The 26,265-nt window shown below is 37.3% G+C and overlaps 1 protein-coding gene across 3 annotated transcripts in view; it reads left to right on the top strand.

Annotated features, from left to right (window-relative positions):
- Nucleotides 1–26,265, top strand: part of NBAS (NBAS subunit of NRZ tethering complex) — a 319,521-nt gene that overhangs the window by 15,307 nt on the left and 277,949 nt on the right. For all 3 annotated transcript variants that reach the window (XR_005372117.1, XM_038560813.1, XM_038560814.1), the window contains exons 7-9: nt 6,674–6,807; nt 8,850–8,983; nt 10,613–10,711. Coding sequence is in view for 2 of the 3 variants with exons in the window: in XM_038560813.1 (XP_038416741.1) it covers nt 6,674–6,807; nt 8,850–8,983; nt 10,613–10,711 (367 nt within the window). In the remaining variant the exon portion in view is untranslated. The remainder of the gene's footprint in view (nt 1–6,673; nt 6,808–8,849; nt 8,984–10,612; nt 10,712–26,265) is intronic.

The raw sequence follows: 26,265 nt of genomic DNA, 5'->3' as shown, positions 1-26,265 counted from the left end.
GATAAGAGACCCTGTTAGCTTAGTATCTTGTTGAGAAATATATAGTATTTGTGTATTTCTAAAGCTTGGAGCTCTAGCATTTTCTGAACTTACTTTCTTTCTTTTTTTTTTTTTTTTTTGAACTTACTTTCGATAATAGTTTCCTCACCAATGCTTATTAAAGTAGACCAGATCTGGCTTACATAATGTGTAAAGATCAAGAAATTCCTGGAATAATTTAGGGATGGGTATTCGGTTACCTTTTCCCCAGTGCTGTGCTTCTGTTGGGTGAGGGTTTGGGGAGCCCACTGTGAGCTGCTGAGAAGCACGTTCAGAATGTTAGAGTGATTCAGACCTGCAGGGCCCTTTTGAGCTATGACATTAGATATCCACACTTAGTATGTAAACTGAGAAATCTGCAAGTTAACATGAAAATGGGAAGCTTAACCCTCTATTTCACACAAATTATAACATTTTTTAGAGGTTTTACTGTGTATAGTTAATGTGGCAGCATGGATGGGATAATAATGCTTTGAGAACTAATGTTTTATTTTGTTGGCTTCCGAATGTGTGAATTTATGACCTTAATGCTGCATTAATGGCTTCTTTCCATTTCATATAATTTGATCTAATGATCATTTGCTTATTATCTGACTCATCTTTATGGGAATAACTCTCATATGCTGAATGATTTTTCCTGTGTAAGCTTGGAGAAAAGGAGCCAAAGTGGTGTTAATGCATTTTTGAAACTATATATTGCACAGTCTGCAAACTGAAATAGGAGCTATTTGGTTCCATTCTGATATTTTTCAATTATTGCTTTATAAAATAGATGTCATTTGAGAATGTTTTAAATGAGGTTGCAACTTGTGTTGGCTGTGTTTGCTAGGCCATAAATACTAGTTTTCTCTTTTTGTCCTGAATAGTGACCTAAATAATAGCACATAGAATTAGAAATTAGATTTTTTTTTTAGAGCTATACTATGTTAATCAAGAGATTTTTCTCATATTTCTGATTTTGAGATACCATAAATTAGAGCTTCTGGTGCTAAGGAGCAGATTTTATTGTAAGTATGCTGAGATCCCAGCAACCTGCTGGTGGGCCCCTTGACAGCACAAGCTCAGATACTGTCTTTTGTATTTCTGTATTTCTAAAATTGACTTGATATTTTCCAGAACATTTTTGTTGAGATTCTCTATATATTCTTTTTCTTTGAATTCCCAAATGTGCTTAATAGCTGTTTTGAAGTCTTTGCTTATTCTTTAATTTGTATCATTTCTGGGTATATTTCTATTGGATAAGTTTTCCCATGATTATGGAAATTTTCCTGCCTCATATATCTAATGTTAAAAATTTTTTTTGTTTAATTTATGATCAATTGATTTTATTTAATTCTTCATTTAAATTCAATTTAGTTGACATATAGTGTAGTATTACTGGGGTAGGATTTAGTGATTCATCAGTCACATATAACACCCACTGCTCTTAATTAATTTTTTTATTTAAAAACATTTTTTAAGTAGGCTCCATGCCTAGCATGGAGGCCAAAACTGGGCTTGAACTCATGACTCTGAGCTGGGATCAAGACTCAGATGACTGAGTCACCTGGGCATCCCTTTTTGTGTTTTATTTATTTATTTTTTCTAACACTGTATGCTCAACATTATGGAGCTGAGTTAGTAAGTTTTGTTCTCTTCCCTAATTGAGTATTGAGTTTTGTTCTGGGATGTGGATAATTTCTTTGGGGATCAGCTTAATCTTTTAAGGTTTGTTCTTAAGTGTTACATGATTTAGAATTGCTTTTACTTTGGGGTTAGATTAGTCCTATTTTAAGGTGGGGTCTTTCTGGGATTGCTTATGAGAGCTCTGAGTGTTCATTGACATCTCTCTACCCTGATGGGGTGGAACTCCAATGTTCCCACATCCTCTCCAAGTTCCAAACAACTCCAATTGTTTTCCCCAGTAGCCATCTGTTCTGGGTCCTGCAGAATCTATGCGTGTATGTGTGTGTGTCTTTGTGTATATATGTATGTATGTGTATGTCCCAAGACCCAGGTTTCATCTCTGCAGATTTTTACAGCTCCATCTCTGCCTTGCTTCCTCTGGAATGCTGCCTGTCTTATTTCTTTTATGGTGGGAGATGTAGACTGAGACTAGTTACCTTTTTTTTTTTTTTTTTAAAATAACAAAAGCAGTACATACGTGTAACAAATTCAAACAGTACAAAAAACAGAAAAAGTAAAAAATTTTTTTCGGTTTACATTTTTCATAGGAAATTATATTAATGATTTAATATAAAACCTTCTTTGTTTATATGAAGCTGTATATACATGGATCAACTTTTTTCTTTAACAAAAATGAGATTATCTTGTATAGTTTGTTCTCCAGCTTGCTCTCCCTCTGAAGGTGTTGATAGCTTTCCTAGTTGGTGTATACAAATTTATTTCAGTCTTTTAAATGTAGCCACAGCACTCTATTGTAAGAATGTGAACCACATGGTTCTTTATCTATTCCACTCTTGTTGGAGGTTTAGGTTGTTCACAGTGGCTTGTTTTCTTCTCTTTTCTCTTTTTCTTACTCAACTCGTCCTTCTCCTGAGCACCCCATTAACTGCTGCCCCCCCGCCCCCCGCACCAGCCCCTGGCACTGGAAATGATATTCTGTTGGTCTCTGGGTATAGTATTCAAAATAGCTACTACTATAATTCTTTCCAGAAAGTTACACCTATTTATACAACTATGAAAAAGGAATGAAAAAAAAAAAAAAAAAAGAAAAAAAAAGAAAAAGGAATGATTGAAGCTGTTTCTTTTCTCCACTGTCAGCACCATATGTTACCTATTTAAAAAAATATTCATTAGGTTCACAGGCAAAGGAAAAAAAAATCTAATTTTCAGTTTGCATATTTTTAGTTAGTAGGTAGAGCATACATTAAGTGGCTATTTTTATGTTTACTTTTTGGTGAATTGTTAGATCCAATCCTTTTGCCATACATTACTCTTAGATTACTTTACTTTTTCTTATTGATGTGATAGTATGAATGCTAACCCTTGGTCATATGTATTGCAAATATTTTCACCCAGTCTGTTTCCTTTTAAATTTGTTTTGGTGTACTTTTTGTGTTTATTTTTGTCCACAGAACTTTTTTTTTTGTTTATAATTTTTTGTAATTGCGTTTGTTCCTTTTTTTTTTTCAAGATTTCTCTTCATGGTTATACTTTTCATTCCAGGAGTATAACATTTTTCTCATGTCTTTACCAACACTGTTATTTCAAACATTCAAATATTTACCTTCTCGGCAAGTCTCTCTCTCTCTCTCTCTCTCTCTCTCTCTCTTTTTTAAAGATCCTATTTATTCGTTTGAAAGAGAGTGAGAGAGAGCACAAGCTGGGGAAGGGACAGAAGGGGAAGCTGACTCCCTGCCAAGCAGGGAGCCCAACACGGGATGTGGGGCTCGATCCCAGGACCCTGAGATCATGATCTGAGCTGAAGACAGGTACTTAATATACCAATCCACCCAGTTGCCCCACAGGAGATTGTTCATTCAACCTTTCATCTTGCACATGAGGGAGCTGCACCTTGGTGATCTCCCCAAGGTTGTACCCTTCATTTTATGGCAACACTGAGAATAGAACCCAGTGTATCTTGCTTCTTAATCTTTCACTGTTTCTCTTTCTAATCTGAGCACTGATCTAGAGTGATTGCCTTTTACACCACCAGAGTGCTGGGCATCTCTTATGAACAGAATGGGCCCAGCACCTGGCATTTTGGAGTTTATAGTTCATTGAATAGACAGATGATAAAAAGTAGACAAACACATGTATAATTGTTTGGGATAAGATATGTGAAGATAAGGAAGTGAAATCGTTGGACAGTGGGGAACAATGGGACCTTGAGGCTGCATAGACAGGATGGCCGGAGAACACATCCTGGAGGAAGTGATCTGTATCACTGAAATATTTGAGAAATTGAAAAAATCAACACCTGAAAGATGAAAAGGAGCCAGGAAAGGATTCAGAGAAGGGGGCCCTAGGCTGAGAAAGCAGCACAGACAAAAGCGCCAAGTGGGAAAGAACTTGGCAACCACTGGTTGAAGGGGCCACAACTGATGCAAGATATGAGTGAGAAGAAAGGGTCTCACTCTGAACATGGCAAGTGTCAGATTGCAGGCTAACTTTACCAGCAGCTTTTCTGAATACTTTTCAGACAACCCCATTGACACTTGCTTTGTAAAAATCTGGACTGTTCATTCCTCTCCAAAACCACATAGTCAGCTGGAAAAATCTGGTGATAAAAGTCTTTGTTTTTACATTGTTATGTGAAATCTTATTTTGTAATGAAAACATATCTTTAGCTGGGTCAAAACACATGGTGGGTTTCCTGGAGCTACTGGTTATGACTAGAAGTAATAGTGAAAACAAATCCCTTTCAGATGGAACTTGTTTTAGATAAAGAATGTGGTGTATAAATCTATTTATCCTATCAAAATGAAATAAGAGGAAAAGAACCTGTTATCACAGGTAGAACAGTAATGGAAAAATATTTCTGTGTTTCTTTAGCATGTGAATATTTTTCAGGGCATTAAATTGTCCTCAAGCTGGTGTTTGTGTAGCATCTGTGTGTAGGCAGGTCTTGTATTCTTATGTTGTTTATTATTTTGTGCCTGTGTTTACTTCCAAGTGTGATTTTTTTTATAGCTTTATAAAGACAGAGAACTGATCTTTTTCTTTTATTCTCATTAAAAAAATTCTTTCCTAGAGTATATATATATATATATTTTTTTTAGTCTTTAATGAATCCTCCTGTGTTCAAGGGCCCTGTTGGATTTTTTTGTATGCTTCTTGCCTGTCGATAAATAGTCAAACTAAAGAAACTCATTGATGTCTGGTATTCTTTCTTCATATACAGAACATCTGTTATGTGTATTACAGAGATTAAAGGGAAGTCTGAATTCTATGGTATCTCATCTAGATGGAAAGAAAACTTTAGTTATGTAATTCATGTTTAATTGGTAGTCTCTGAGGGATGGTAAACTCTTTCCGTTACCTTGCCCTGTTAATATAGATTTTTCTGAAAGACTTAGTCTTCACTCATTAGTGAAACACTAATCACTTTCTGTTCCAGTTTCTAGGATGGTGGTGTTAAATAGGACATTGTAGATTTTACGGAGCTCAGATACTCGGGGGAAACAGTCATGTAAACAACCTAATAGGTTGTGATAAATGCTATGGAAGAGTTTTGTACAGCATATTTGGGGGCACAGAAAGGAGAGCAGTCAGTTTCTAAGAGTGCCAAGGAAGGAGGAGGTACCCCTTTGTTACCACAGTGGTTGTAACAAAAGAAAACCATTTGAAGAGTACAGAAGAACATTCTAGGAAGAGGCAGCAGTGTGTATGAAAGCCTGGAGTATGCATGATTTGCTTATTTGCCAGGTGATTGTATTGTTGATGGCTTATTAGCTGTGTGGTGGAGGAAGTGGTGGGAGGTGACCCTGGAAGCCTGTGATGGAACCCTTTGTCAGGGGCCTTCCGTGTGTGTGGAGGATTGTGGCCCTGCTTCTCTTGGAAATGGAGAACCACACAGCTGCAGGATGTGTCTGTTCCTTCTTTTAGAAAGATCTCTTTGGAGATTATGGAGGAAGGATTGGGGGGAAAAAAGAAACTGAAGGGAGGAGACCAGTTACGAGGCTGTTGGGAGAGGCTCAGCAAGAGATTAGTGCAGCTTGAACTGAGGCATTCTAGTGGCCAGAGAGGAGAGAGAATTTAATGAATCTCAGAAACACTCCGAGGTGATTCTGAGGCTCAGTCCAGACTGAGAGCCAGTTGTGTGGTAGTGAGATGCTTACCGTTTGGGAAGGCGGGACACTAGGTTTTGGGTTTTCTTTGCTCTTGACTTACCTTGTCAGTCCCCTAATCATTTGGAATCCCTGCTGATAAAGGGAGGGCACTGGTCCTACCAGTCTTTTCAGTTCTGGGCTTCTAATGAGGGGATAGTGAAGCAAGCAAAACATCAAAAACCTCAAATCTATCAGTTTAGAGTTTCACGGTCTCTCTCTCTCTCTCTCTCTCTCTCTCTCTCTTTTATTTTACTGAAAAAACTCAGAAAAGAGGCATATGTTGGATTGTTAAGGCTGATTATTTAAATGTTATAATTGTAGGACTGAATAGGATAGTAGTTGATTCACCTAATATATGTGTATATGAATCATATGTGTGTATATGCATTTCTCCAATACTGTGTCTGTATAACTCTGCAATTGTATTTCCTTGGTATCTATATTTGATATATTTAAAAGATCTCTGTTGAAATTTTCATTTGTTGCTGCTAGAGTTGCTCAGCTCATTGGATTGGAATTATTTTCTGCCCATTCTCTATGCTTTTGATCTATCTTAATTTCATAAATATTTTGAGGTGTACTTTTCTGAGCCTTTTCCAGACCAAGTCATACTCAGCGTTCAATAGACCCTGGTTGTCCATAGTCTCTGCTGCTTAAGTAAGTGGGGCAGAGGTTGCTGTGGTTTATACTTCCCACTTTTACTTGGAGTGGCTCTGGAAAGTGTTCTATTGAACTGAAGCATTAGAAATCCTTGGGAGAGGATATAATGTAGTTGAATAGTTAGTTAATATTTATAGTTACTGCAACTAAACTATCTGTGTAACGCATTGTTAAAAGCACTTCTTTTCTTTTCATTCTAGTTCCAAAAGACCCTAAACCCCAGTGGAGACGTGTAGCATGGAGTTATGATTGTACCCTGCTGGCCTATGCTGAAAGTACAGGAACTGTGAGGGTGTTTGATCTCATGGGAAGCGAACTCTTTGTTATTACCCCGGTACGTGCATAACCTTCAACTGATTACGTAAAAGGCATTCAAAAAGTACCAAGGTACTTGAGTGACCGAATGTGACGAGAGGGGAATAGACCTATAAATCTGAATAAGTTGTGAATGTAAGATGTTCTAGTAGATATCTGTACGTGAAATATTTTTTCTGTGTATTTTGTAATACAGTATTCAGAGGTGGTCCACCATTATGGAAACATGGTGGTAAGTAAATACTAAACCAAGGTACAGAAAAATGGTAGAAAGTTCTAGTGAGGGAAGGCAGTCCGTGCGCGGTCACAACAGGAACAGCTCTCCAAGGAGTTGGAATTGATACTCTAAAGGGGATAGAAATTGAAAGAGAGAGTGGAGAAAAAAATGGTGGTAATAACTTGTATTTGTATAGTGCTTTATACTTTATTAATGAATTTGATATATACTCCTAGTTAATATTCACAACCCTTTGAGTAGATTGGCCAGATATTATCCTCATTTTACAGTTTAGAAAACTGAAATTGAGAGGCAGTTGAATGACTTTTCCTATGGCAATCCAGTTAATAAGTTGTTTCTTTCAGGAATCCAGTGCTTTTTACTTTATATCCTCCCTTGAATGAACAAGATACAGAGGCAGGTAGATCCTCAGTGCTTAACTCTGGCTGCATTTTAGGATCAGCAGGGAAGCTTTGTAAAGAAAAGGAAAATAAAATTACTTGGTTGTCTAGGTTCAACCCACAGAAATTGATTTAATTGATTGGAGTGGGCTCTGGGCATTAACCTTGTTTACACGTTTTTGCTGATTTTTAATGAGAAGCTTAGGGATAAGAACCTGTGACATAGAAAACAATTTTTGTTCAGAAATAATGAGTGAGAAAACTTGAAAAAATATGTTAGGCTCATATTATGGAAGTCCAGGGGAGCCAAACTAACAAGTTTGGATCACTGTTTTCTAGACTTAGCACTGTCTGATAGAAAAGTAATGTGAATTATGTATGTGGTCATATGTGTAATTTAAAATTTCCTAGTAGCATTAAGAGTCAAAAGAAACAGGTGAAATTTATTATGTAACCTAATATATCATAAATATTATTTCAACATGTAATCAATATAAAGATTATTAATGAGCTATTCTACTTTCTTTGATTCCAAGTGTTTGAAATGTCATGTTTATTTTTATATTTATAGTCTATCCCACTTAGGACTAACTATCAAGTGTTCAGTAGCCACATTGGCTGCAGTATTTATTTTGTGGTTCTGGACAGTAAGGAGTCATTTGCCGTGATAAACTTTATTTTGTGTGCTTCCCAAGGTGCTGCCTTCAGATCCTTAACAATATAGCCTGATATTTAGTTCATTGAAAAAGGTTGCCATTGAGCGAATGTTTTGTCTTTTCCTTTTAGCTGCTGATGGGGCAAATGGAAGTGATTGAGACTTTTTTTTTTAAGATTTATTTTATTTGAGAGAGAGCGGGCATGTATGTGTGGGGGGTAGTGAAGGGAGAGAGAAATAAACAGACTCTGTGCTGAGCGCAGAGTCTGACTTGGGGCTTGATCTCATGACCCTGAGGTCAGACCTGAGTTGAAACCAAGAGTCAGATGCTCAACCAACTGTGCCACCCAGGTGCCCCAAGGCTTTTCTTTTCTTTCTTTCTTTTTCTTTTTTTTTTTTTTTTAAGAGCATTAGTTACTGCTAGCAATGAAAATCATCATTTGGGAGCTTATATCTGAACTCTGTATCTTAGAATTCTTTGGGGTTGAATGGTGGCATTGCTCCCCGCCCCCCCAACAGAAGTACAGTCCCAACAGAAATTCTCATATCTAGGTGAATCTCTCATCCAAAGGGAGTTGTGTGTCTCTAGCCTTTGTTGGGAGGGCAGGTGTAAAGTTGGGTGTCTGGTTCTAGGCACTCTGATTTGCATGATTCTTCAGTATCTGGAGCAGTTCTGGGACTGTTGTAATGTGCACCTGGCAAGGCCAGCAACTGGGATGTCTTCCAACTATGCATGTGTTAACTTATTTGGAATCTTTTAGAAACTTAATTTGCCTCTTTTTCTATAGGCATCCAGTTTAGCAGGTGATTTGAGCTATGCCATTGCCGGGTTGATATTTTTAGAATATAAAGCCAGTGCACAGTGGTCTGCAGAACTCCTGGTCATCAATTACCGAGGAGAACTTAAAAGTTACCTTGTAAGGTAAAAATATACTTTATTTGGGAACTCCTATTTGAAATGTTTTTCTCTGGCCTAGTGTCAGATTTTGTTTTGTTTGTTCTTTTAGCATTTTGTTATGAAAAATTGCCAATATAACAGGAAGGTTGAAATAATTGTATAGTAAATACTCTTATACCTTCACTTAAATTCTGTAGTTTGTATTTTACTATGCTTGTATATTACATTTCTGTCCATCGCTCCATCTAGCCATTAATATTATTTTTTAATGAATTTCAGAGTTAATACTTAAATGCTTTAGTATGCATGTCATTAATTAAAAGTTTAACATTTTCTTATAGTTTTCTCTTTTGAAATAAAATTTGCATACAATGAAATGTATAGATTGTAAGTGTACCAGCCAGTGAATTATGACAAATGCATACACTTGTGTAATTCAAACCCCTATGAAGATGCAGAACATTACCATCCTGCTAGAAAGTTCCCTCCTGCTCGTTCCCAGTAAATCTGTCTACACCTACCCCCAGAGCAGCTATTGCTTATTTTTTTTTTTTCCATCCTAGATACGTTTTGCTTGTTCTGGTAATTCACATTAATGGACTCATAGTATGCACTATCCTGTCTGAGGCTTCCTTCACTTAGCATATTTTGACATTTATTTGTATTTTTTCATGTATCAGTTTATTCCATTTTATTATAATACTAATGTATTTCAGTGTATGAATATTTCATGTGTCCTAGTGTGAGTTGTTACAACAAAGTACCATAAACTGGGTGACTTATCAACAACGGAAATTTACTGCTCACACTTCCCAAGGGTGTCTGTGTTCTGGGTGCCAGCAGGGTTGGGTTCTGGTGAGAAACTTCTTTTGGTTTGCAAACTACTGACTTTTTGCTTCCTCACATGGTAGAAAGAGAGCTAGCTAGATCTCTGGCTTCCTAAGGGCAGTAATTCTTTTCATAAGGGCGTCATCCTCATGACCTAATGATTTCCCAAAGACCCCACCTCCAGATACCATCACAATGGCATTAGGGGTTTAAAATTAAGTTTTTTTTTTATTGGGGGATACAGACATTCATTCCATAGTGGGGTCACAGACATTCAGATCATAACATTCATGATTTGTTCTTTTGGCAGACTTCTGATTTCCAGTTTTGGGATACTGTGAATAAAGGTGTTATGACCATTCTTTTTTTTTTTTTTTTTTTATTTATGATAGGCACACAGTGAGAGAGAGAGAGGCAGAGACACAGGCAGAGGGAGAAGCAGGCTCCATGCACCGGGAGCCCGATGTGGGATTCGATCCCGGGTCTCCAGGATCGTGCCCTGGGCCAAAGGCAGGCGCCAAACCGCTGCGCCACCCAGGGATCCCTGTTATGACCATTCTTATACAAGTATTTATAGATATGTACTTTTATTTCTCTTGGGTCACTGTCTTTGAGTGGAACTACTGAGTCAGAGTATAGATAGTTAATTTTTACCTTTTCCTAGAGTTTTTCTATTATTCATATTACCACTAATAACTATCAGTGTTCTGGTGGTTTTGTATCTGCAGCTGTATTTGGTGGTGCCTTTTAAATTATAAAAGTTGTAGTGGGTATTTTTTGGTCTCTCATTGTGCCTTCCTGGTATTTTTTTCTTCTTAAATTTAGTGTTGGAACAAATCAGAGTTATCAAGAGAGTCATTGTTTCAGCTTCAGTAGTCATTATCCTCATGGAATCAACACAGCTGTGTACCATCCTGGCCACAGGTAAGCAACCATTTCTTCTATTTGGTAGAGCATCAGGTGCATGGAAAAGTCTTGGCACAGTTTCAGAGAGAAGAAATGGTCCATTCTGCTTATTTTGACTTCCTCATTTTCTTCTTTCTAGTATAGTTGTCTTCAGTATCTATAATATGGTTGTAGTCCTCTTCTGAGTATTTCTGTTCATCTGGCTGACTGAGCTTTGAGCTACACTGGGCAATGAGGAAGTTTTTCTTCTCTTTCTTAAATCTTATTTTCCTCATCTGTAAAATGTAGGTACCTAACTTCTAGGACTCCAGCAGGTTGACAGAACTCACAAAATGCTCTGTGTGAAGTGCCCTTGCATAGGACGTCTCAGTACATGTGCCCCCCTTTCTTCTCTGCGGACTAGGGCTGCTTTGATGGTTCCACAGCTGGTTCCTGCCTCTGTTGCCCCTTCTTCATATATGCCACTTCTCCATGGATTTGCCACCTACATTGAGGTTTCATTGAAAATTGGGAATTTTTTACTTCTGGTGATTTCTTTTCTTGAATTTTGTTATTTGAGGGTGAAATTTTTCTGTTTTATAAGGTAGCCAGGCTAGCTTTTTGGTTCTCTAACTGGGAAGAGTTACCAAGTTGTAAATCAGACAAACCTAGCTTAAATTCTGAATTTTGAGACTTACTCTGTGTCTGTTTGTAAGTCCTTAAACTCTCTGACCCTCTCTGTACTTAAGTCTTTTTGATGAAAAAGGTGTGCAGTTTTTATATTCTGTTCAGGCATGGGTCTTTTTTGTTCAGAATTTTATGATTGTGAGATTTTTATACTGCAAAGGAACCCACACCCCCCACAGTCCTGTATGTGCTTTTCCCTCATCCCCTCCCCACTAGAGATAACCACTGTCCTAAAGTTTGCATTTATCATTTTTTGATTTCTTTATAGTTTTAACACTTTACTCATTCTTAGTTTTGCTGTTTGACTTTATATAAATGGAATCATACGGAAGACACACAAATCTTCCTTTGAGACCTGCTTTTTGATGCATGTTTTTCTAGTTTACTACCATTTGGACATTTCTTTTTATGAATATATTGCAGCATATTTATTCATTCTCCTGTAAGTGAAAATTTGGTTTGTTTCCAGGTTTTTTTTTTTTTTTTTTTTTTTGGTTATAAAAATAGTACTGTGGCCAAAATGATTATGCATTCCTCTGACACATATGTGTAAGAGTTTCTGTAGGATCTATAAGTAGTAGTGGAATTGCTGAATTCTTGAGTAAGTACATCTTCAACTTTACTCGGTAATGCAAACATTTTTCAGAGTGTTTTCTGCCAGTGTACAATTCCATCCGCAGTGCATGAACGTTTCTGTGTTTTTTTATTAGCTCCCTTGATATCTCAGTTTTAAGTATTTGCTGATCTGGTAGGTATAAAAGAATATCTCATTGTGGTTTTAATTTTCTTTCCCTGATTACTGATGAGGTTGGACAGCTTTTCATGTTATTGGCCATTCAGGTTTTGTCACCTGTGAAATGCTTTTTTATATAATTTCTTAATTTTTATTGAGTGTTTGGTCTTGACATTATTTAATTCTGGGTTATGTGCATATAGTATCTTCTTCCAACATGTGACTTTTTTTTAAATTTACCTTTTTGGAGTTCTATCTGCATATAGCTTCAACTGTTAAATAATTTAAAACACTGAACTTTTCACCCAATTTCTTTCCAAAGATAACTACTTTGATCTATTTTATTTGGCCACTTTATTTGATAGCTTTGATTGTTTTCATACATAAAAATGCTTATGTTGTTACTTCTTGATTTCTCTGTCTTACACATTTCCTATTAATGTCTCTATGTGGAAGATGAGTATCTAGTTTTCTTACTCAGTCCTCACATATAAAAATCTAGCCTTCACTTGTTCAATTGTGATTTTCTAGTGTGAATATTATTAGGGTTATGTAGATGCTTTCACGGGTGAGACAAGAACCTTCTGTAGTATTGTGTGATTGCCTTCTCATTCTTATTTATCTGTTGATTCATTTATTTACTCATTCATTCGGTAAACATTCATTTCCTACTCTGTGCCATATGCTGTTCCTGATGCTTGGTATATACCTTATGGAACTTCTAGAGGGGATGACAGACTACAAACAATGAACATGAAGTATTTAAGGAACTGATAAGTCTGGTGTGGAAAAATGAACAGGGGATGGAGGACAGCAGCAGGGTGGGGAGTAGGGTATGGATTGTAATTCTAACTAGGGTAGACAGGTTACCCTCACTGAGAAAGTGACATTTATGCAAAGACCTGCAAGGGATATTCCTTATTTGATATCTGGGGGAAGAGTGTTCTTTGCAATAGCCAAAACAAAATGACTTGGGAGTGTGCTGGCCATTTTCTAGAAACTGCAAGAAGGCCAGTTTGGCTGAAGCTAATTGAATAGAGTAATATACTGATGTCAAAGAGACAAAGCCAGTGCTAAGTCATGGAGAAGCTTTGTAGGCTAGAGTAAGACCTATCTGGTAACTTCTCACTTGTATTTATTCTTATAGTTAACTTTTTACTTTGCCAAGTTTTTAAGTACACTTATTAGATTTGACGCTAAACTCAGCCCTGTTAATATAGAGCTCCTTTTAGTACACTGTTTCTGATTTGAGTTTGCATCTGCTGCATAGCTGTTTCCCTAAGAACTTGTGTAAGAATTTGACTTCATCATCCTGAGGATTGCTTTCATATTTTTTTGTTGCATCACCTATTTCCTGGATCCTTTTTTTTTGTTTTGTTTTGTTTTGTTTTGTTTATTTCACTGTTTTGGTGAACTTCTGTAATTCCCTAAGGAAGAGTACATCTGGAAGTATATAGTTTTTGAGGCCTTGCCTGTCTAAAAATGGCTTTTATTCTACCTTCATGCTTAATTGATAATTTGGCTGAATAGAATTGTAGGTTGGAAATAATTTTCTTAACTGGTTGTTGAAGATATTACCCAACTGGATGTTGAAGATATTACCCAATTATCTAGCTTCTAGGGCTGCCCTTGAGAATTCTCATGTACTTTTTTCCCCTCTATTTTTTTTTTTTTTTTTTTTGTCTCTCTTCTCCGTGGAAACTCAGATTCTTTTTTTTCCTACACTGTTTCTAAACTTGGTCGTATTCTGTCTTGGGAGCAGTGTTGACTTTTTTTCTTTTTTTTTTTTTTTAAAGATTTCATTAACTTATTCATGATAAACACACACACAGAGAGAGAGAGAGAGAGAGTGAGAGAGAGAGAGAGAGAGTGAGTCAGAGGGAGAAGCAGGCTCCATGCAGTGAGCCCAATGCGGGACTCGATCCTGGGACTCCAGGATTATGCCCTGGGCCGAACACAGGCGCTAAACCGCTGAGCCACCCAGGGATCCCCTTGGAGCAGTGTTTTATTTCCAAAGTATTGGCCCTTCATTTTGGATATTCACTTTTGGGAAAATTCATTGAATTATTTCTTTGATTGTTTCTTCCCCTCTGTTTTATCTTTTCTTTCTGGAACATCTGTTTTCTAGATGTTGAATCTCAGTGAACTCACCTTTATTCTTCTCCTTTATCCGTTTTGTTTTCATTAAAAAAGAGAAGTAAAAGATTATTTTAATTCTTTCTATATAAATATATTTACTTAATATAGTTTGAAGCACTTTTGAGATTTGTTATAAATATAATGAATTAATGATACATAGGATATCCAATTTAGAAAGAAAAATCTGTGTTCTGATTAATTTTTTCAGATCTGTGTTCTTTTTTTTTTTTAACTAATTTTTTTGTGCCTCATCTTTTTTGAACTAGGCTTTATGTTTTTTGTTTCAGTTGTTACATTTCTCATTTCTAGAAGTTCTCTGTAGTTATTTTATGAATCTCGTGAGCCACTTGTTTTGAGGGTTGTTTTGAGGACTAGATACATAGTAGGTCAGGAAATGATAGTAGTGGATAAATAAAATATTAATTTCTTCCTTTTGATTTGTGTGGCTCCTGCCTTAAAGAGTCAGTTTGCTATATCATTAAGAAATTTGACAATCCAGTTGCAAGTCTAGTTAAACTAAAAAAATTAAAAAATTGTTTATTATATTTAGCATATTATTTTCCAGTCTGAAATAATAGACCTTTGTTTTATTTTGGATACGCTTGAGTGATAACAAACACAGTTAGAGGTCTTTACATTTTATAAAATTGAATATAATTGTATATGCTGCAAATTACTGCCATTTTCTTAAAACATTTCTTTTCTTAAAACATTGTATAAAATAAACACATTACAAGAATAAGAAAATTGTATTTTTATTTTATTCTTTCAACTTCTTTTTTTTAATAATAAATTTATTTTTTATTGGTGTTCAATTTGACACCATACAGAATAACACCCAGTGCTCATCCCGTCAAGTGCCCCCGCTCAGTGCCCGTCACCCAGTCACCCCACCCCCCGCCCTCCTCCCCTTCCACCACCCCCTAGTTCGTTTCCCAGAGTTAGGAGTCTTCATGTTCTGTCTCCCTTTCTGATATTTCCTACTCATTTCTTCTCCTTTCCCTTCTATTCCCTTTCACTTTTATTTATATTCCCCAAACGAATGAGACCATATAATGTTTGTCCTTCTCCGATTGACTTACTTCACTCAGCATAATACCCTCCAGTTCCATCCACGTTGAAGCAAATGGTGGGTATTTGTCGTTTCTAATGGCTGAGGAATATTCCATTGTATACATAGGCCACATCTTCTTTATCTATGCACCTTTTGATGGACACCGAGGCTCCTTCCACAGTTTGGCTATTGTGGACATTGCTGCTAGAAACATCGGGGTGCAGGTGTCCTGGCATTTCACTGCATCTGTATTTTTGGGGTAAATCCCCAGCAGTGCAGTTGCTGGGTCGTAGGGCAGGTCTATTTTTAACTCTTTGAGGAACCTCCACACAGTTTTCCAGAGTGGCTGCACCAGTTCACATTCCCACCAACAATGCAAGAGGGTTCCCTTTTCTCTGCATCCTCTCCAACATTTGTGGTTTCCTGCCTTGTTAATTTTCCCCATTCTCACTGGTGTGAGGTGGTATCTCATTGTGGTTTATTTCTACACAAGGCTGGTTCAACACTCGTAAAACAATCAATGTGATTCATCATATCAGCAAGAGAAAAACTAAGAACCATATGATCCTCTCAATAGATGCAGAGAAAGCATTTGACAAAATACAGCATCCATTCCTGATCAAAACTCTTCAGAGTGTAGGGATAGAGGGAACATTCCTTAACATCTTAAAAGCCATCTACGAAAACCCACAGCAAATATAATTCTCAATGGGGAAGCACTGGGAGCCTTTCCCCTAAGATCAGGAACAAGACAGGGATGTCCACTCTCACCACTGCTATTCAACATAGTACTAGAAGTCCTAGCCTCAGCAATCAGACAACAAATAGACATTAAAGGCATTCAAATTGGTAAAGAAAGAAGTCAGACTCTCCCTCTTCGCTGATGACATGATACTCTCTACATGGAAAACCCAAAAGACTCCACCTCAAGATTGCTAGAACTCATACAACAATTTGGCAGTGTGGCAGGATACAAAATCAATGCCCAGAAGTCAGTGGCATTTCTATACACTAACAATGAGACTGAAGAAAGAGAAATTAAGGAGTCAATCCCATTTACAATTGCACCCAAAAGCATAAGATACCTAGGAATAAACCTAACCAAAGAGGGCCTTTACCTCTTTAGAGGTAAAGAGATCTATATCCTAAAAACTACAGAACACTTCTGAAAGAAATTGAGGAAGACACAAACAGATGGAAAAATATTCCATGCTCATGGATTGGCAGAATTAATATTGTGAAAATGTCAATGTTACCCAGGGAAATTTACACGTTTAATGCAATCCCTATCAAAATACCATGGACTTTCTTCAGAGAGTTGGAACAAATTATTTTAAGATTTGTGTGGAAGCAGAAAAGACCCCGAATAGCCAGGGGAATTTTAAAAAAGAAAACCAGAGCTGGGGGCATCACAATGCCAGATTTCAGGTTGTACTACAAAGCTGCGGTCATCAAGACAGTGTGGTACTGGCACAAAAACAGACACATAGATCAGTGGAACAGAATAGAGAATCCAGAAGTGGACCCTCAACTTTATGGTCAACTAATATTCGATAAAGGAGGAAAGACTATCCATTGGAAGAAAGACAGTCTCTTCAATAAATGGTGCTGGGAAAATTGGACATCCACATGCAGAAGAATGAAACTAGACCACTCTCTCTCACCATACACAAAGATAAACTCAAAATGGATGAAAGATCTAAATGTGAGACAAAATTCCATCAAAATCCTGGAGGAGAACACAGGCAACACCCTTTTTGAACTCGGCCACAGTAGCTTCTTGCAAGATACATCCAGGAAGGCAAAAGAAACAAAAGCAAAAATGAACTATTGGGACTTCATCAAGATAAGAAGCTTTTGCACAGCAAAGGATACAGTCAACAAAACTAAAAGACAACCTACAGAATGGGAGAAGATATTTGCAAATGACGTATCAGATTAAGGGCTAGTTTCCAAGATCTATAAAGAAATTATAAACTCAACACCAAAGAAACAAACAATCCAATCATGAAATGGGCAAAAGACATGAAGAGAAATCTCACAGAGGAAGACATAGACATGGCCAGCACGCACATAAGATGCTCTGCATCACCTGCCATCAGGGAAATATTCTTTCAACTTCTTAATACGTAGTGTGGCTTCTTCATGTTTGTTTTTATAGTTCAGATACCATGTTTTCGTGGCATAGCTTCACATTAAGTCTTGGATTTAAATTTTGCTGTTAGAAAGGTAGCATGTGTTTTGCTCTGACATGCTCAGCTTTCTTTGGTGAGTTTTGTCAAGCCTAGACAGTGTATGTACTATACCCATGTGACACTGAGTGCTAGTTTGTTTTCTGTTGCAGTTGGCCTCTTTATGTTTGCATAGTCTTTGATGCTGTGTTGTATTATGTTCAAGACAGGTTTTGCTCTTTGCTCTTTTAAGGCCTTTGTTTCTTTTATTCAACTTGATTTTGTTGTTTCAATGTGTAGGTATTAATATCTTTCTTGGTAAGTATATACATTTAAAAGTTTATATTGTACTTTACTTTCTTAGCACATATACACATTTATAAACATTTAACATACTGTCCATTAAAAAGTGCATTCTGTTAGAGGAATTGTCTGTATTACAAAGATTGATGAGGGGGACGCCTGGGTGGCTCAGTAGTTGAGCATCTGCCTTCAGCTAAGGGTGTGATCCTGGGTCCAGGATTGAGTCCCGCATCGGGCTCCCGGTTAGGAGCCAGCTTCTTTTTCTGCCTGTGTCTCTGCCTCTCTCTCTGTGTATCTCATGAACAAATAAATCTTTAAAAAAAAACCCAAAAGATTGATGAGACAGAAAGTCTGTTTTATCTTTGGCCAGCTTTTCATTGCTCTCATATTATTGTGGCTTGTAGTGTACAGTACACCCTTGATAAGTATTGTGAAGATGTAAAGATGAAGGACAGTCCTGACCTCAGGGCCTTATATTCTTGAATGGGAAATAACATGTATATATGCATATATATGCCTGTATATCTACTATATATATTTCTAATGTCTGATACACATTTTCTCTATTTAAAAGTGTGTACAAATATGTACATGTATTTATATTATGTGTGTGTGTGTATACACTGGAATGCAGGCTAGAAATATGTAAGAGTCTTAAAAGGATGCAGGTATGGTGTTCTGGGGATCTAGATGAAGGAGATAATTCTTCCTTGAAAGATCAGGGAAGTATGGTGGGCAGCACTTGCTCTTGCTTTGGAGAGTGGCTACAGTCTGGGCCTGATGGCTATTCCAGGCAAAGTGACAGTGTGAACAGTGACAGGAGAAAGGAAGCTACAGTGTTCTTTAGGGGAATTGCAGGCAGTGTAGTTTGGCTGACACTGTAGGGTGTCTGTGGCAGGGGAAGAGAGGTCATGGTAGGAGATGGGGTCTTGGAAGGCAAGTTGAGGTCAGATAATTGGGAGCTTGAGTGGCAGCTTGTTCTTTAGGGAACTCAGAGTTTTGAGAAAAAATAGGATCAGCTATGCTTGGAGAAATGTTGATTCAGTTAGGAGAGACTATAGGCTGGATGACTCCTAGCTGATAAGGTCCTAGTTCAGGCCACAGGCAGTGAGAGCCTATTTGTTTTCTTATATAGATTTGCTGTTCTGTGTTTGTGTCACATTTTGGGCACTACTTAGGTATACATCACACCTTATTTTTTTCTATTTTGATGAATGGATCTTTTTTCTTTTTTTTTAAGATTTATTTATTATTCATTCATTCATTCATTCATTCATTCATTTATTCATTCATGAGAGACAGTGACACAGGCAGAGGGAGAGGCAGGCTCCTTATGGGGAGCCTGATGTAGAACTAGATTCCAGGACTCCAGGATCATGACCTGAGCTAAAAGCAGACACTCAACCACTGAGCCACCCAGGTATCCTGATGAATGGATCTTTTATGCCCAGTTGGAATGTTGTATATCTGAAGGCAGAGAATGTGTCATGTACATGTACATACTCACCTCTAGTATAAGATTCTGTTTTCCTTAAAAAAAAAAAAAAAAAAAAAAGATTCTGTTTTGCTAATTGATACTTTTCCCTCTGTGGATTTCTTGGATAAGTAATTTCAATTTCCTGAATAGAAAAGAAGGATTAAGTTTTGATATTTCTCTTCCTTTTTTCTTCTATTTTGTATTCTTATTCATCCTTCACATTTCTGTTTTATTTTTCTTGTCCCTTTTAAAAGAGGTATATATATATATTTTTTTTTTAAAAGAGGTATAATTTATATCATAGTCCTTTCCTGTTTTGTTTTGCTTAGTTTATTTCATACAGACCACTCCACTGTCTTGATATATTACAAAGGTCAATATTTGATTTCTTTTTTCCTTGACAGTATTTCAGGGGGCTAAGTGGGTTCACTTGGCACCATAGATTTGAAATTATCATTCACTAAATACTTATTACATGATAGCATTTTGTCATAAGTCATATTCTGTTTATTACTCCTCAAGCTTTCGCTTTATGGCCCAGGATCTAAGCAAATTATAGGAATTTTAGAGGCAGGGATAGTCTTTATAAAAATTTTGGACTTTTAACTGTTTATCAAACGACAAAAAGAAGGCCTCTTCTTGGTACTGCAATCATATACAATTGTTGATAGCAGTCAACTTGGAGATAGATGACTGCATTAAGGTTTCTGAATGAAAATTGTTACAAAGCAAGGAGTATGTGTAAATGCCCTGTTGTGCCTGACAAAAATATTGCTAGATTGTTTATTTTTTCCATTATGCAGTTTTTTTTAAATGAAAGAAGCTGAAATATTCATCACATTTTTATTTATTTTTGGTTACTCTAGTAATGTGAGCCTGTGATATTTATCATCTACAAGGCTTTTATAAATGTGAAATAAATCAGCCAGAGTGGAGTTGGAATAAATTGGCAATGTACAAACTCAAGGTTTTATGAAATTCATTGTTTTGCCTGATGCTGCGAGCACTGTTGAAGAAGAGAAATTGAGGTGGTAAATTGGGTAATAGGAAACAAAAATTAATTGAGCAACTTCGGATTAACTCTGTGGGTTTGCTGATTTTGACTGTTTCCTTCGTTAAATGTCCTCACTGAATAATGAATGTATTTTATCCCCCACCAGACTCTCTCCTTTTATGGTGCTGCTCCTCTTTGAGACCCACCCCCAAACCTCCCTACTTTTTCTTTTCTGTTCTTAGTATTCTCGTTGTTAATTTTGGTTTAGATGGCGCCTTAATTACAACTAAGAAGAATTTCTTAATCCCTCTGCATTCTTAGGGGGGACAGCAGTCAGCCTATAGTACTGTGCTCAGTGGTGGAGATTCAGATATAGTGCCTCCCCTCTAGCAATTTAAAGTTTATTTTGGGAATCATATTCACCAAGAAGGGCACTCAGTGTGAGTTAGGTTGAAATAGAAGACTTTATCTGCGTCTATTTTTATTTATTTTTTAAAAGATTTTATTTATTTATTTGACAGAGCACAAGCAGGGGGAACAGCAGAATGAGAGGGAGAAGCAGACTCCCCACTGAGCAGGGAGCCTGATGCAGGGCTCTATCCCAGGATCCTGGGATCATGACCTGAGCCTGAAGGCAGACACCTAACCCACTGAACCACCCAGGCACCCCTGTGTCTGTATTCTTAAATATAGACATTGCTTTCAACAGTATCTAGCTTTCTTCTAAGGTTTTGTTTTTAATTTCATTGTAAATTTCTATAAGCAAAATCTGACATATTCAACTTTAAATGTCCAACAGTTGCTTGATAACTACACAAAGAGTGAAAGTAACTTCTTTTAGAATCTAATTTACATCTCAGCAGTGACAAATAGAGAATATGCCTTCTTTCTCTAATCCTTTTGAGAAGCCATTCATGCTCAGAATCCTTGATGGCTTTTTGATACTGATTTTAAGTGTATAATTCAGTGATTTTTTTACATAAATATTCATAATTGTGCAATCATTATAAGTTTTAGGTTATTCCCATTACCCCTAACTTTCTCTATGCCAGTAAGTGTTCTGGAGTGTAAGCCATACCTCAGGAAAATAAGTAAGGAGTGAATAAGAAAGAAAAAACTCTACATAGGCCTTCATTTGAACATTTCTTTTTAAAAAATATTTAATTTATTTATTCATGAGAGACACACAGAGAGAGGCAGAGAGCCATAGGCAGAGGGAGTAGCAGGCTCCCTACCAGGAGTCTGATGTGGGGCTTGATCCCTGGACCTGGGATCACGACCTGAGCCAAAGGCAGATGCTCAACCGCTAAGCCACCCAGGTGTCCCTGACCATTTTTTATATTAAGAAAGCTACTCAGCTTTACGTTAAGAAAAGATACTCTTACTGTCTGTGGGGAAGAACCATGACTAATATATGTCACCATTGTACAAGGGAGAATCCAGACTTTTGGGATGATTATAAAAGTTTCTTTCCTCCTGTTTTTGGTCAAATCCAGTTTGTGCAGAAGAACTTGAGACAACATTTATAGGGAATAATAAAATATGGTTGCCTTAAAATAGGTTATAGTCAGATTACAAAGGACTTTGGTTGAGGAGTAGCTGGTAATTGATGCACCATTTGGAGCCGCTGCTAGTCTAGGGAAGCCTCAGAAGATGGAATAAGACATGGTCTTTAGAAAGCTGTTTGTTTTAGGGGAGGCTGAGGAATACCAGTACGAACTGGCATCCTGCAGTGGTAAAAGGCTATGCTTTATGTATGTTGATGTGGTCATCTCATGTGGGTTTCTGATTTTCCACAACCAAATCATAGATGCTTTAAAAACATGAGCCCTTTATATTCCTGGGATAAAGGCAGCAGTCCAAATAGAATAGCTACTACTTAGTGGGAAATAAAAAATGTTTGTTGTGTGAATGGACTCTCAAGTAACAGGATGGTAACTTCCCTGGGACAGAAGGGAAGGAAAACAGTTTTGGGGGATGGAAAGGGAAAGGGGTGCAGTAGTGTGTGCTGGAGGGCCACAGTCTCTTCTTAATACATAGCTTTATCTGGGGAAATATAGGTTGGTCCCACAAATATTTAAAGTTGATCTTGTGGAGAGGGTGGTGTTGAGAGTTCCCTACCTTAAAGGTTTATGCAAGGGCTTAGGCAAGTTTTTTTTTTTTTTTTTTTTTTTTTTGCAAGTTTTATTCTCCTTCTTTGAGCCATAACTTCTGTTAGATCTAGGAGTTGCATTTGGAAGCCAATCGGTGGATTATCACAGCTATCACGTTGCTGTAACATAGCCCGTCTTTCTGGTTCTTCAGGTCATGCGTATTCTATGAGAATCGGGGCATCGATAAGGGAAAAGATATGCTCTACTGACAGTTGGAAGACCAGTTAGGTATAAATTGCATTAAGATATTTTTTATAAATCCTAACTAGATAAGATTAACAATTTTATGAGGGATTGCTTATAGAATAGGAAAGAGAACACTGTAGTTATGATCGTTGCTGATTATTTCCCACTGCAGTGAGAGAATGCATTTGGCCTTTGATAATGTAGGGGCTATTGGCATTTGAGAGATTAATGTGCAGCCTTGTACCTGAGAAGTGTGAATGTCAGTAATTGAGTTGACCTTGTATTAAGGAGTTTTTCATTTTGCCTCTCAATTTCTCATTTCTCCAGCATGAGAAAATTCTCCTTTTTCTAAGTTCAGGTCAGTTTTTTGAGGAGAAGTGAAGGGTGCTGTTGTCTGTCGAGAAAGCTGCGGTGTCTCATAGAGGTGAAAGCTCTTCGGTGTGAGTAAGAGACTTCCGAACTTCACAGACTAAATTTTTTGTTTTTACAAGCATTTGTTTTGGGGAGACAGGGAAGTGGAGAGTCTTGGCCGTATCCTGTGATCTTTTTTCATCCAGAATATCTTACAGATAGGTAGTCATGTGTGACTCAGAAGTATCTTGGTCCTTAGCAGCTTCCAGCTGGGTGCATTTTAAGTCCAAGACTTCAGTGTTTGGAGGTTTTTATCTGTTCAGCTGGTAAATCAATCAGTTGATTAATTTTTTTCTTTTGGAGTGTTTTGGTTATAATTTAACTTGATATGATAACTTTTTCTTTAAAAAATTTTTATTATGTCAGAGCATTTCATTAATCTTAGGCAAGATAGTTTATATTTTGTTTATACTCCCCATCCGGGATCCCTGGGTGGCGCAGCGGTTTGGTGCCTGCCTTTGGCCCAGGGCGCGATCCTGGAGACCCGGGATCGAATCCCACATCGGGCTCCCGGTGCATGGAGCCTGCTTCTCCCTCTGCCTGTGTCTCTGCGCCTCTCTCTCTCTCTCTGTGACTATCATAAAAAAAAAAAAAAAAAAATTATACTCCCCATCCCCTGGTTATAAGGATTACCCTATAATCCCTTTGCAAAGATTTATGGAAATGCAATTTTAGGAAGTAACTTGGACCAGAATGAATTTCTTCTTCTACTTGAAGTGAAGCTGGTTGTTGTGCATTCCCTTTGCGAGTAGAGAGCTGAAAGGAGAAGTTATCTTTGGCTTATTTTATAGGAATGAAGGAGTGATATTTAATTATGTTTTATGGATAAATGGGAAATTAAAAAAATATAGGTTTCTGACCTCATAGAATGTGTGCTGGGTTAGGAGACAGAAGATCAGAGTTCTATTCTTGGTTCTACTTATTAGCTGTGTAATTTCAAAGTAAGTCGTTCTTTCCGGACCATTCTTTGCTGGCATTCACTGAACACAGTACATGGTTTTGGTAGGCTGCTCAAGAACCTATGAGGTCTGGTATAGACTACTAGATAGCATTTAACAGAGGAATATTGTGGTAGGGAGTTTGGTAGTAGGCATTAGAGACAGAACCCATTGTTAGGAATACTTGACAGGCCACAGTTAGGGTTCAAAGACAAAACTTTTTTCCTTGGGAGAACAAGTTTGAAGAAGACTTTAGTAATTGAGCTGCTAATGCTGGAGCAGAAGGTGAATTTGGTTTCAGAACCTGAGTAGTTCTATAATTAGGATCCAAAGTAGACATAGAATGGACCAGATCCAGATGGGCAGGTGCTGAACATACTAGGCTTTTGCAGTGGAGTTGCTTAAATCCATCCTGAGGCTTGGGAGGGAATTTGTTTCAGATGATCATTGGCATCAGCTGTGGGTCAAGGGAAAGAATCAGTTAAAGACATCTGGGAAATCTAAATTAACTTGTTAGTTAGCATTGCTATGGATATTCTGCTTACTAGGTTAGTGGTTCTTAACAAGGTATGGATAACAGAATCACCTAGGCTGTACTGTTAAAGACTTGATCGGTTAAGGTATAGGATGTGGTTATAGCATCTGTTTGTTAAAAGACTCTCTAGGGGATTCTGATGCCCCCACTACTCTTGAGAACCCTTTGCTAAGGCTTTGGAAGGTTAAGTAAAATGAATGAAAGATCTCCTTGCTTTTGAAGTTGCCCTAATGAAGGGTAGGACTACATTTTGTTTTAGGTGTTATCTCCTTTCTGTAGACTGTGGATGCCTAGAACACTGGATTGAGAAGTGCTGTGAGCCCAGGTCTGAGCCTATTAGGAGCTAACTGGTATAGGACAAGGTGTGGAAGTAACAGAGCTGGGTGTTTTTCTTCTCTTGTCTAGCCACATGCAAAGAGAGAATGCGTGTGTGTTTATTCTAGCTCTGTAAATATTCCTTGGAAGCCTGCCGCATGCCAAACTGCTCAGGCGTTGGCGAGATGTAGAGATGACAAACACGAGCTAAACACCAGCTTTATGGAGTGTGATTGGATAGTCAGACAGTTTTCCAGAAGTTAGCATTTCTTTAGCAAGGTTACCCTAGTCAATACTCTGGTCTTGTAGACCCAGAAAACTGAAGTTGCCAGCTTGCCAAGAGCATATTACCCTTAGGAACTAACAAAGCTCAAAAGCTTGATGTTAAAAAAAAAAAAAAATTATCAGCCCACGTAAATGTAGTCAACTAATCTTTAATGAAGGAGCAAAGATAGTCTTTACAACAAATAGTGCTGAAGCAACTGGACATCCACATGCAAAAAAACCCCCCAAAACCCTCCCCAAACCCCCCCAAAACCCCAGACTTTACACTATTGGCAAATATTAACTCAAAATTTAATATTTTATTTTTGAAAACTAACTCCTATGAGTCAGGACACATGTCTTGACAGACCTATATGGGAAGCCCAATTATAATCAAGTTTGTTTAGTAAGGTAAAGGATAGTTACCCTAGAGACATAGCTGACGTGCCTGGATTTCCTCATGACTACAGTAAGGATAGCCTTTCTGGCAGAATTTTTTTTCCTCTTAGTTTTATTGAGATAGAAGTGACAAAATTGTAAGGCATTAAACGTGTGTGATGTGATTATTTTATATATGCATACATTGTGGAAGGGGATGTATACATCCCCTCATCAAGTAAATTAAAATCATCATCTGACATATTAACCTTTTGCCAATGGAACTTTTATACTCCTACTTTCTAAGAACTTTTAATTGACACATATGTATTCTTTATATAGTAAAGAATGTGTGTATACATACGTTAAAAAAACCCACATGTGCAATACTGCCAACACTTTTGCACTTCCCTGTCTGACCTGGGACACAAGGCATGATAGGAGTGTGTTCAGTCCATATGAGTGCATTTATTCAAGAGCATCTGAACTTCAAAGCCTGTGTCTGTCACCTTGTCTCCCTTATGACAGGGGTCATGACTATCACCTGGGCAGCCAGGAAATTATTCCATTTTAGGTATTATTTTCTATTCCACTTACGTTGTCTCTCCCAAAATGTGAGCGATAAATGTATAATGGTTTTAGGTAGTAATACATGCACAAATCTTTATTTAATATTAATTTGTGTAAAAAATCCATGATATCACAGAGCAGTGAATTATGACAAAGCTAAATTAAAAAGAAAAGCGTGTTGACTTTAAATAAATAGAAGTTATAAATAATTGTTCTTGTGTGCCAAAGATCATTTGGAAGAGCTATATTGGTATCTGAAGTTTGGGATTTGTTTATAATTTTTTT

Source organism: Canis lupus, chromosome 17, assembly GCF_011100685.1.
Source record: "Canis lupus familiaris isolate Mischka breed German Shepherd chromosome 17, alternate assembly UU_Cfam_GSD_1.0, whole genome shotgun sequence".
Lineage (NCBI taxonomy): Eukaryota > Metazoa > Chordata > Mammalia > Carnivora > Canidae > Canis > Canis lupus.
This window is presented reverse-complemented; position numbering and strand designations above follow the sequence as displayed.